Source organism: Culicoides brevitarsis, chromosome 2 (assembly GCF_036172545.1).
Source record: "Culicoides brevitarsis isolate CSIRO-B50_1 chromosome 2, AGI_CSIRO_Cbre_v1, whole genome shotgun sequence".
Taxonomy (NCBI): domain Eukaryota; kingdom Metazoa; phylum Arthropoda; class Insecta; order Diptera; family Ceratopogonidae; genus Culicoides; species Culicoides brevitarsis.
This window is the reverse complement of record NC_087086.1, coordinates 11006648-11019688: the sequence shown is the minus strand read 5'-3', so window position 1 is coordinate 11019688 and position 13041 is coordinate 11006648. Positions and strand designations below refer to the sequence as shown.

The 13041-nt window shown below is 23.8% G+C and overlaps 1 protein-coding gene across 1 annotated transcript in view; it reads right to left on the bottom strand.

Annotated features, from left to right (window-relative positions):
- The window catches only part of LOC134828500 (uncharacterized), a 118449-nt gene that overhangs the window by 63117 nt on the left and 42291 nt on the right, over window positions 1-13041 (bottom strand). The window contains exon 4 of the mRNA XM_063841480.1: window positions 12873-12976. Within this exon, the coding sequence (XP_063697550.1) occupies window positions 12873-12976 (104 nt within the window). The remainder of the gene's footprint in view (window positions 1-12872; window positions 12977-13041) is intronic.

The window sequence follows — 13041 nt, the reverse complement described above, 5'->3', positions numbered from 1 at the left end:
TTAAATTTAAAAATTGAAAATATTCTTTGAATTTAATTTAAAAATCAATCAATATAGACAATTATCAATTATATAAACTTTGGATAGGTTAGTTTTTATGTCTACTTTGTCTGCTTCACGTGACGATTGGTCTCTTGTGTTGATCTTCTCTGTACTCCTTTTCTCTTAATATCTTCTAAACAGTAGATGCTCTCGTTTTTGGTAGTATTGAGGGCCTATTAAATCTTCGCGATGTTGTGTTCTGTGATTACCCTCTCACTGTAGTACTTCTATATTCGTGAAGCTGCCATCACTCTTTCAGCTGGGTTCCTTTTACTATGATACGCCACAATCGATAGAATATTTATTTAGCAACTCGATCATTCTCTAGACCGGTAAAATTTTGTAATGTTCCACAATGAGAAGACAATCCTTAAGTCAAGATTCAAGTCAAGTCAAGTCAAGATACGGAGTTAAGGTTTGCTTAAAGACAAAAATTAAATGTTTTTAAAAAGTTTTGGGAAAACATATTTTTCAAAAAATAAAGTAAATATTTTCGTTTCTTTGTTGAAATTCGTCGTGTTCACTTCCAATCAGCCTTTTTTTGGTTTAACGCCTTCTGCTTTGTTTTTAGGTTTGAGCAAAATGTCCGCATCCAAACAATGGACATGAACTTTAAAGTTGAGATATTTTACTTTAGACCATCTCTGGTCTCCATTCCTTTTTTGGCTTCTTTTTCGGATGTTACATGAAAGATCACCTTCGTTTCTGAATGTTATGTACCGTTGAATGTTCCTGTATTTAATTTCGAGATTGTGATATTCTCTATTAGTGAACCGATAATTTAATATGATGAGATAATACTTCGCAAATTTATTTTTTAAACCCATCATATTATTTCAAAGACCTTGAAAACCGAAAACATTATCAAAAATTGCACCGGCCTAAAAAAGTTCTTCTATTAAAACAATATTTTTATGCATATCATATTTCAAGGTAACTTAATAAAGTCAACTTCTAACAACTAGAAAGTTGTATGATTAATTACACCTCAAATTAAATAAAAAGGGAGTAAAGTGCATGTCACTACACGTTTTTTTTTTTGTTCAAAAAATTATTCTACCGGAAACCTGTCACCAGGAGCATTAGATTTAATTAATATTATGTTTTACCTGAATATCCTGAAAGATGACCTTGCTTTCGGAAACGAATGCGTGCATTTCAACTAATCTTCAGGATATTTTTTTTTGACAAGCAGCTTTGTCAAAAGCGACTTAAACTTGTTGTTCGCCAGTTTTTTCATTGTATTCTGCCAAGTCACACACAATTGCTTCATTTTCCACAAATTATGTCAATCATGTTTATTATATCAATTTTTTGTTGTTTACCAAGGTTTTTTCCGTTGCCAAGAAAAAAAAATAGAAGCCATCAGATAAAATTCACTCTTTTCTCTGATGTTTTTTTTTCTTTTATACTTTTCCGTTATCGCGCTTCTTATTGGCAGCGCGCAATAAAAATATATAAATAACCGAGCCAAAGAGTATATAAAAATGACATAAAATATGATTGACAGCAAATTTATATTGTATAGACTCCAAATTTATCGAGAAACAAGAACGAAGGAACGTGATAAGTGGAACCAATAAATTTTTATTTTATGAGAGACTCGCTTGAGAATGAAATGAGCCGAAAAATGTGCTGAAAAATAGAATTTTTGTAAAAAATAATATTTTTCAATCATGGTCAAGAAATTGTCCTTTAACCACCATCATGGTTCAAAAATTAATGGATCGACTTATCTACCCTTCCAATCTTTTTACAAAAAAAAACTAAATAAATTATTATTAGAATTGTCGATTACATCAATTAATGCCATTTTTGTGCACTTTTTGAACCGGAACTCTTCTTGTGAGACTTTTAACAAAAATTTCGTACAAAAAAAAATAAATAAATAAAAGGAAGAGAAACATGTGCATCTGTTCCGTTCTACGACGTCATGTCATTATATTGACAAATTCAATGAACTTTATCGTTACATAATACACGTAATCGAGTGTGTGTGTGTGAAATAAAAGCAAGTCCAGATGTTTTTTCTCGCTTCTCCTTCTTCGTACGAAATAACAACAAAAAATATGGATCATCAGTTCAAAAGTGCATCTCTGAAGTGCCCTTTTGTTAATTTATTTATGTTATAGTTTTATTTTCTTTTATCTCAATTTATTTCAATTTTTTTTGAGTGTTACTGTGTGATGATGATGGATTAGTTTACATGCTTCTGATGTAATAATTTTTTTGATGCTCTTGAAAGAAGAAAGTGAGAAATGAAAATAATATTTTCAATGGTAGCGCATATCAATTAATTTTAATAGCGTGTGAAGTGGATGGAATTAATTTTCTTCTTTTATGAGACGAGAAAAATCTGTCTCGCGTGACGTGATCTGAAATTCCTTTTTTTGTTTAGAGAATTCAGTCTTTAAAAAAAAATATGTGTTTTTCGCAACACTTTGCTATATGCATAAATTACTTTCATTTGGAATTTCAGATGCAGAAATACAAACTGCGAAAAATCTGTGGAAGCGTTTTGTGACAATTTTAATTTTTTTTTGTTGAAGTAACAAACCGAAAAAGCCTTTCTAATTCCTAAAGATGCATGAAAGTGATCAGGACAACGGCATAAAATTGCATTTAAATTTTAGAGCTTATGTATTTTGACCTTTTATCGATTTCAACCTAATGCATATTTTAAATTTTCAGCTTTATTTTTCAAAATTTTTTAAAGTAATTTTTTAACTTAAAAAAAGTCAAAATGCAGCCTGGGGTCAAAATTAATGAATGCATACTGGGTTGAAAATTTTGAAATGTGCATAAAGGTAAATATTCAAAAACCCAATGCATATTCTAAAAATTCATAATAATTAAAATTTTTTATTAGAAAACTTTAAAAATGTCAGAAATGCATTTTTAGTTCAAAAACTCTCTGAGAAAAAATTTTAGAAGATAAAATGGATCAAAATTTTAAAAATGTGCATTGGGTTGAAAATTTTCAGTAAAATTTAATTTTAATTAATTTAATTTAATTTAATTAAATTTATTTTTTATTTAATTTATTTATTTTATTTTATTTAATTTAATTTAATTTATTTAATTTAATTTAATTAATTAATTAAAATTTTAAGAAATTAAAAAAAAATTGCGCTTTATAAGTTCACTTATTTAGTAGATAATTTTTAAAAATGTATATTGGGATAAAAAAAATTATGTTATAAATTTTATCCCAATAAGCATTTTTTTAATTTTAAATTAATTTTTTTTTTTTGTGAAATTTAACTATGGCAATTTTGAGTTCTTACGAAACAAGTTTATGGTTTTAAAATAAAAAAAAATGTGCATCAGGATAAAAAAAAAATTAATTATTAAAACTCACCCCAGTGTACATTTTAAATTATTTTACCAGGCATAAAACCACATATTTTCCACGAAATGCGGTAAAAAGCAAATGAAACACTTTTTCGCAGCATTCACATACAATGCAAAATCCAATTTGAATATTCTTCTTTTTTGCCATATACTATCGCATTACTCTGTGAATTTCTGCTTGCCTTTTAAAATTGAATCCATTTTCTTTTGGTCGTTTATTTACATTTTACTCTTTGCATTTTTGCACCATTTTTGTGTTTGTGATGCGCGCGAGTTAATGCTTATGTAAGCCTTACTGTAACAGGTTTAGGTTACACAAATGCTGTAAAAATGTTTACTGTATATTTTTTCTGCACGCTATTTGCATGACTTAACATTAGCATACACATATTTTTCTCCGACTCGCAACATTGTTGTTGCTGCATAATTCAGGAGGCGTTGTTGCTTTTATTTTAAACCGTTTTAAGCAAAAAAAAAAAATTTAAAAAAATAAATTTTGAGCAAAATTCAAAAATTCTAACAAAAAATCACTTAAGCAGCTTTATTGACACGTGAAATTTAAGCAAAAAATATTTTTTATTACATTTTCAACGTGATTCGTTGCGAAAAATAAAAACATGTCAAAAATCCAGTAGACAGCGTCTAGCCAAGTTTTTCACCTTCTGCCGACTTTTATGTTATTTTTCTAGCTTAACGTAAAAATAAACACGAAAACAAATAAGTTCAAGTGCAATTTGTCGATATTACCTCACTTTCCGTCTATTTTATTTTTAATATTTTATGAATAGACGATTAAGAGACCAACCAACAACAACAACAATGTCAATATTTGCAGGTTTTCCGAGGCATGAAAATTTTTTTTGGCAATTATTCTGCCATAAACACTCCAGACAAATTATTTTACGGTTAATATTTCTCGCTCACCTGTCAAGCGCACGGACTAAAAAACCCATGAAAAAAAAATTTCTCGGTTAAGTTCACACAAATAAAAATTAAAAAACAATAATAAACAAAAAAGGGAACCCCAATTTTAAATTAAAACATTTTATTCGCTTCCTGAATATATTAATCAAGTATGTGGTAAAGTTTTTTTTATATTTTTTTTTTCAAAAATGTTTATTTTTGTTTTAAAGTACAAATAATAATAAAAAATAATCATAACAATAAATACGCGTCGTTTGGTAATTACGAAAAACAACATTCGAGTTCAGGAAGCACGTGAACGACAAAAAGGAGCGTGATTAAACGAATGCGAGACAGGTAGAAGATACATATTTGGAATGTGATTAGAGCGTGTAAAAGGTGTGTAACGAAGAAAATAATTTATTTGATGATAGGGTTAATTACCTTGTTATTGTCTTAGTCAAAACCAGAGCGGAAATGATGATGAAATTTTGGAGGCACTGACTTTTTTTTTAAATGTTCTCATGAAAAATATTAAAAATTTATTGTCTCGCACGATCAAAAAATTGAGCGATAAATGAAATATTAAATAATTTTAAAATTCAAAAAAATTATGAAATTAATAAATAAAATAAAAAAAATTAATTAATTTAAATTATTATTTTTTTATGACAATTTTTTATAATAATTTTATTTTTTTAATTAATTTTTTTATTATTTTTTTTTTTAATGAAGATGTTCAAAACTTTTTTTGAAGCTTAGATTTTTGGTTATTATGGAATCATATTTTTGAAAAATTAAAAAAAAAATTAAATATATTTTAATTATTTTGAGAAATTTTAATTGAATAATAATAATAATAATTTTAAAATAAAAAAAAATTAATTTATTGAATTAATCAATGAAATTTCAAAATTAACTCGTAAAACTTGCTTGATGAAAATAATTTTTAAGGATATTATAATAATTTTTTCTCAAAATTTTACATCCATGATTTTAATTTTGTATAAATTTGTCTTAAAATAATTATTTTTTTAAAAAATTATAATAATGAAATTAATATTTTTTTTAATTTTAGACATATTTATTTTTTAAACAAAAATATCAAAATTTTTTAACTATTTTAAATTAAATTTTATTAAAAATAATTTAATATTAATCTAATTTTATAATTTAATAAATATTTTCTGATATTTTTTCATTTTTTAAATATTTTATTTTTATTTCTTTTTAATAATATTATTATAAATTTAATTTTTTTTAAATTGAGAGACACCAACTTTTCATAGTGAATTTTGGTAACTAGCCGAACATAATTCGATTTAAATAAACAATAAATAACAAGTTAATTGCATTTCCTTTCTTCTTCCAATATTATCATTATACTGTCATCATTATTATATATTTTATTCATAATAAATATTATGATTGTTAATATGAAACACAAATACTGATCCCCGAGCTCAAAAAACAAAAACCCACAACCTTCATAAATTTCATGTTTATTTATCTACTTTTGTTGTCTATTGACCCTACACACTCGCTTGTTCTCGTTGTGTCTACATAATTATAAAATTTTATTATGTTTAATTGATGAGCGGTCATCATCAATTAATTGCATTCATAATTTCTCCCTCGTTTTTTTTTTCACATCACGCGTTCCAATAATTTTCTGATTTAAATTTTAATTATTATTTTATACAAAAAAATTATTATGTGCATCAAATAAACACTCGATTTAATCGATATGCATTTTGTTTCGTTTATTTATTTATTTTATTACTTAATTATTTGTAATTTAATCAACTGGAATGATGAAAAAAGAGGTCAAAAAATTATTTAAAAAAATTGGGAAGAAAAATTAACTTTAAAATTGATTTTTTGATCAATCATCGAAATTGGCATCAAAGTTCAAGAGTTTTCAGCTGAAAATGTGCCAAGAAAATTTATAAAAAATTATCAAGGCCAAGATCAATCTGCAATTCCACATTTATCTTCGTTTTCTTTGGTTTATGTTTTTTTTAAATCTGTAAATCTCACGTTTCCATCCAATTTCCATTCATTCACAAACTTTAACCGTTTCACGAAAGTTTATAAAATTTTTTTTTCGCGCACAAACGAACTCACCGACTAAATTAAATAAGCGTGCTACCAATATATCATAATAATAAATAATAAAAATATAAGCACAGTATTACGGAAACATTCATTCACGGCACATGATGTATTACATCCAAACGTGCTTCCACACAGATTTTCCGAAAATAAAAAGTTACATGAGTGAATTAATGTGAGTGTTGTGTAAAAATAACTGTCACGAATTTTCCATTTATAAAATAAATATTTTGATGACAAATTTTTTTTTTGGAAATTTGTGTCACTAAATATTTATTAATTTTTTTTGCTCGGAAATTGCGTTTCTAAAATTTTTTATTAACACAAAACAAAATTTAAATTATTTCAAAGAAATAGAGCAAAATTATTAGATGACTTAAAAATATAATTTGAGAGGAAATTGTCAATATTTGTGTTTAAATGTTTGAATTGAAACAAAGTATTTATGCAAAAATCTGTTTTTTTTCTCGTGACCTACATTTTTGAAAAGATTTTTTTAAATTGAGCAATCACAGCTAAATTAAAGACCACTCTGGTCCATTTTAGGTGTCAACCTACGTGAGCAAAAATTTAAATAATAAATACAAAACATTGTCAACTACATTTTTGCAATAGAATGATTTTCATTTTGATTTAGCAGCGTTATTCAACTTGTTAAATTATATTTTTCTACGTTTTTATTTAATTTGTGATGTTTTATTAATTTTTTTAAAAAATATTTTATTTTATTATTTTAACAATAAAAAAAAAAGAATTAAAATTAAAAAAATTAAATTTAAAAAAATTAAAAAAACAAAAAAAAATTAAAATAAATAAAAATAATTAATAATTAATTTATTAAATAGTATTTCTTAATTTTTAATTTAATAAAAATAATATATTTTTTTTAATTATAAAATTTAAATTAATTTTTTTAATTTTAAAAAATTAAAATTTTTTTTAATAAAATGTTTTTTATTTAAAATTTTAATAAAAAAATTTAAAAAAAAACAAAAAAAAAAATATAAAAAAATAAATTAAATAAAAATAAAATAATTAATTTATTAATTAATAATAAATATATTTTTTTAATATTAAAAATATTAAAAATTTTGTTTTAAAATTATTTAATTAATTATTTAATTTATTTTTAAATTTTTTTTCTTTTTAAAATGTTTAAATTGAAAATTTATTTTTTAAAAATTCCAGAAAAATTTTAAATATTGTGAAATGATAATTTTTTTTAAATTAACAAATTAAAAAAAAAATTACAAAAAAATTGAAACACTTGTTCCAATAAATATTTCATGTCAAAAAATGTCATTTATTATACTTTTGCAAATAAATGCCCACACAATGATCATTATACAATTTATTTCTCATATGTTTAGATTATTGTTATTATTATTTAGATATTATTGTTTCTGAAAGTTTCAAAAACATATGACAGCTCATGTAGAAAGTGCAAAATATAAATTGTCACAAATGCCACACGAACTATCCCGTGCTGAGTAGAAGAGTAAAAAACCCCTTTTATTTCATGTGCAGAAGAGACAATGGCAAGTGCTTTCGATATGGAAGTAATTTATATGAAATTTATGCAAAAAAAGTTATGAAAGTGGACCGTAGCAGAGGAGCAAAATTGATAAGAGTGGGAAAGTAATAATAATAATAATCGCAATCTACGAGCTAGGAGGTAGGCATGCGATATGAGAGACAATCAACTTTCAAGGTAGAATACATAAAATGCAGAAAATTTTATTTTATTTCATTATTTTATATGTGATTCGGTTGTCATGCGAAATTGTAACAAAGGCGAGGCACGCAAATAATATTACTTAGTTTGGAAACTTTTTTTTTTTTGTAAAAATTTACGAGAGTGAGGTACCCGAGAGAGAGCCAATTACTTTTATCACAATATTAGGTAAAGGTAGAAGTGCCAATTTAGATGATTGACAAGCGGCTTCTTTGTCCTCCGAATATATTTCAAACGATATTCTAACTGCGACGATTAATTTTCATCATTGTGACATGATTTTTGTCGTTTTTATCATCCGCGAGAGACATTACATATTACACATGAATGGTACATAAATTATTATGTTTCATGTTCTTACATCATCATTATGGTCTTGTGTTTTATAATTCGGCGTCTGCGTTTTAATTTTTAAATCTTAATGAAGAGTTAGGGCGTTCTAAATTGTATTTTTTTAATTTTGTTTTTACGTTTATGTTCAAAATTGGAAATTTCCTTTGAAAAAAAAAATTATTTTAAAAAGCACAAATTTTAGAAAAAATTTTATACATTTTTAATAATTTTTTAAAAATTATTTTTTTTATTATTAATTTTTTTTATTTAAAAAAAAAAAATGAAAAAAAAATTAGGTATTTAATAAAAGAAATAAAATAACATTTAAATATAAAATTAAGAATTTAAAATTAAAAATAATTAATAAATAATTTTTCTTAATTTTAATTTAAAAAAAAAATAAAAATATTTTAAAATTGAATACTAAATTAATTTTATTAAAACATTTCTTTAATTTCTTTAAAAAATATTCAAATATATAAATGTTATTTTATTTCTTTTATTAAATACCTAATTTAAAAATTTTTTTTTTAATAAAAAATCTAAAAATTTTTTAATTTAAATTAATTAAGAAAAAATTCAGTAAAATATAATTCAAAATTTAAAATAAAAATTTAATTATTTTTTAAAGTAAATAAAATAAAATAATTTATTTATTTAAAAATTTTAATTTATTTTTTTCCATAAAATTAAAAAAAATTAAATTTTAAAATAAATTTGGATCAGCCTTAACTTACAAAAAAATAAGATTTATTTATTTGATACAAAACATCACATTTGTGGCTCCTCGGTCGTCATCTTTATTATTATTACTATTTTGGAATGTGTTATATTCTAATAAACACGCATACAAAAAAATATATATAAATTTATTAATATTTACTGAGAACATTTGTTTTGGTATGGAATTACATTGTTTTTTTGTTCATGAAATTATTTCAGATTTATTTATAGACAAACTGACATGATATTGAAACGCATGTTGTTCGAATGCTCCACACAGAAAAAGATTGATTGGATCAACGAACGTACTTAAAAAAGTTGTATAAATAGAAGCCGAAATCATGTCATATCGATAAAGATCAGAAAATACGTGGGTGGGTTTTTGGTAATGAGAATTTGATTCAATTTTGTGCGTTGAAATGAATTATTTTATTATTTATCAATAATCTTTCGCCCAAGGTAAAAATAATTAATCAACGGAATTTTTTTTACTAAATATTAACCGTTAATTGTCCGTTAATCTGTTTATTAGATAGATTTTTAAGTGGCTGCCCACTCAAAGTATTATTTGATCAAGTGTTTTTAATTATTTTAAGTATTTTGATGAGAATTTTCTACGACGTAAAATAAGGTGTTGACAAACAAAAATTTGATAAGAAAGAATTTTTAATAGGAATTAATTTTATTATTAATTAGTTTAAACTAATTATTTAAATAAATTAAATAAAAAAAAATTTAAAAATTAAAATAAATTTATTATTCAATTGATTTATTTTTTGAGAGTTTTTGAAGAATTTGTCAAAAAAAATTTATTAAAAAAATTAATTTAATTTTAATAATTATCAAAAATAATAAAATTTTTACATAAAAAATAAATAAAAAAATTGGAAAAAAAATTTATTGAGAAAAAAATTGAATTAATAATAAATAAATCAAATTTCTCAAATTCTGCTTGTCATCACAAAACTAATAAACTGCAAAGTGAGTTCATCTGTTCAAACCCAAAAAAAACCACACAAAATCTAAAATCACCCTTGAAAACGCCATTAAACCACCATCAATTACACATATGCTCAGAAATGAATCTCGACATTTTAACCACACTTTACTCTCTGTAATCCGATCATTTGTCATGCAAACGAACAAACATTGAAAATGCCGTTTCGACGACAACAGCGACGACGACAACAACAAAAAGTAATGCAGAGAGAATGAAATGAATTTGCTGTCTGTCTTGTTAATCCTTTGCTGCACCAGCGCTAGGTCAGCGTACAAGTGAACACGACAAACAGATAATCCAGGACCCATATAATATTTACTGAACATTTGCTCGGGGCTTATTTGAACCAAGTATAGTGCCAATCATCATTTTCCATTTTATGTTTCGTTACGAAAATGTCAATTTTTGCAATGGAGTAAAATACAACGATTGAGCATTTGTTGTAAATAAAATGAAATGGAGATACAATAAATGGAGATGTATAAAATAAAATAAAATTATATGAACAAAAGAGTGGATTTTGAATAATAATCCTGTCGTTCGTTCGTTCGTAGTTAAAGTTCTTTGATTTTAAATTTCATTTGTGAAAAAAAATTTTTTTTAATTTTTTTATTTTTTTTAATATTTTTTTTTATTTTATTTATTTACCTATTTATTTATTTATTTTTTTGTTGAAAAAAAATATTTACTTAAAATCCTTTAAATTATATTTTTTTATTTACCAACATTATTTTAAATGTCCCGAATTTGTTTTATTTTTTTATTTATTTATTTGTAATTAATTTTTTTTTATTAATTAATATTTTTTATTAATTTTTAATTTTTTTTTATTTTTTTAATGGCTCAAATACTTTTTAATGTCAAAAAAAATTAAAAATCTAAAAAAATTATTTAAAAATATTTTTAGAATATTTCAAACTGCTTTATTTAATTTTTCTCCATATTTTGCTACTACCGCACATATTTCAAATTTCAAATAAATAATTTTAATTGAGTTAAATAATTTTAAATTAAATTTTAAAAAAATAAAAAATTGTTTTTTAATTGAAATTTAAATTTTTGATTTTCACAAAAACAAGAAATTTTTATTTTTGTTAAAATTTTAAATTAAATTAATTTAATTTAATAAAAATAATTTAAATCAATAAAAATTTATATTTAATAAAAAAATATATAAAAAATTTTATAAAAAAAATAAATATTTTTTAAAAATTAATTTAAAATAAAGAAAATTTACAAGATAATTTTCTGTCAAAATTAATTGACATTTTTAAAAAATTATTTAAAATTTATATAAAAAAAAATTAAACTCAACTCTTTTAGTTGACAACATCTAATTCACTCCAACATTTCAAATAACATGACAACACTTGGAAAGTTCTTCAAGTGTATAATTCTAGCTTTCTAATTGCCATTGTTGCCTGCTGCTGCTCCTTGCATGCATTCGCAGAAATCCAACAATACCAAAGTATCCAATAACAAATCAATATGAAAACTTATTTCAACCAGAAATATACTCGAGACATGATACTCGGTGTGCATTAGAGTGTAATAAGATGTTATGTGCGGAGAAAGATGGTACTTGTGTCTGTTTATTGCTGCTGTCGAATGCTCTAGTAACACAATTACTGTTGTCATACCTCGAAGTGTTGCGGAACGAGGAAAAGGAGAAAAAGCATCGTCAACATTTATGTTATGACGACGTTAAACGAGTGTCGGTTTACTTCACATTTCACATTTTTTCTGCATTTCTGAAGGAAATTTTGAGGAAAAAAAAATTGGCAGCTATGGCAGTTGATTTTTTTTATATTTTTTCAATAAAATTTTTAATAAACTAATAAAAAACTGAAATTTTTAATAAAAAATTACTTTGACGAAATTGTAAAAAATTTCGAAAAAATAATTAATTAATTAAATAAATAATTTAAAAAAAAATTTTTTTTTGAAAAATAAATTTTAATGATAAAAAAAAAATAATTTTATTTTTTTGTGAATTTTCGAGAAAATATTTTTTTTTAAATTTTTTTTAACAATTAATTTATTTTAATTTATTAAATGAATTTTATTTAATTAATTTTAATTTCATTTATTTATTTTTTTTTTTATATTATCACTAAAGACTCAGAAAATAATTAAAAATGCGATAAAGCCAAAAATTTTTCCGACGAAAAAAAATTTTTTCTTCGTTTAAATGCATGTGCTACAACGAAAAGTTTCTATATTTTCCTTCGTGCTTGTCGAATTGTGTCAAGTAATAAGTATATGTTGTCGAAAAATTAAGAAACACAACTCTCTCTCTCACAATGGAACATTGGATCTACCCCGAAATGCATTAAAGTGGCATTAAAGCAAGAAGATGGTAATTAGATAATTAGAGCAGAAGTAACAGCATTGTTCGAAGGTGTTTCACGATGAAACATGAATTTATTGTTATTATTATTTAATTTTCTCTCAAAAGCGTTGTAGGAGTTGTTGGTTTCCGGCTCGTTGTGCTGTGAAAATAATAATAATAGGAATTTCTGCCTTGAGCTTCTGGGAATAAAGTACGGTTTGTATTGCCAACGAGGTAAAATTAAAGAGAATTTTAAAGCGAATTTTAAACCGAACTGTATTTTTTGTGAAAATCAAACCATAAAAGAAAAAAAACTATTAAAAAACTCCACTTACTGTCCATGCAGGCATATTTAATCCGCACAACGCCACTATTCCAAATCCTCGCTAATGGATGATCTGAAGCAAAGATGAAACTACAATGGTTTTTTCCGGAGCATCTGAAATGGAGAAAAAATGTTTTTGTGTTATTGTGACGTCAATCATTGTTGCTTCTGCCCAATGG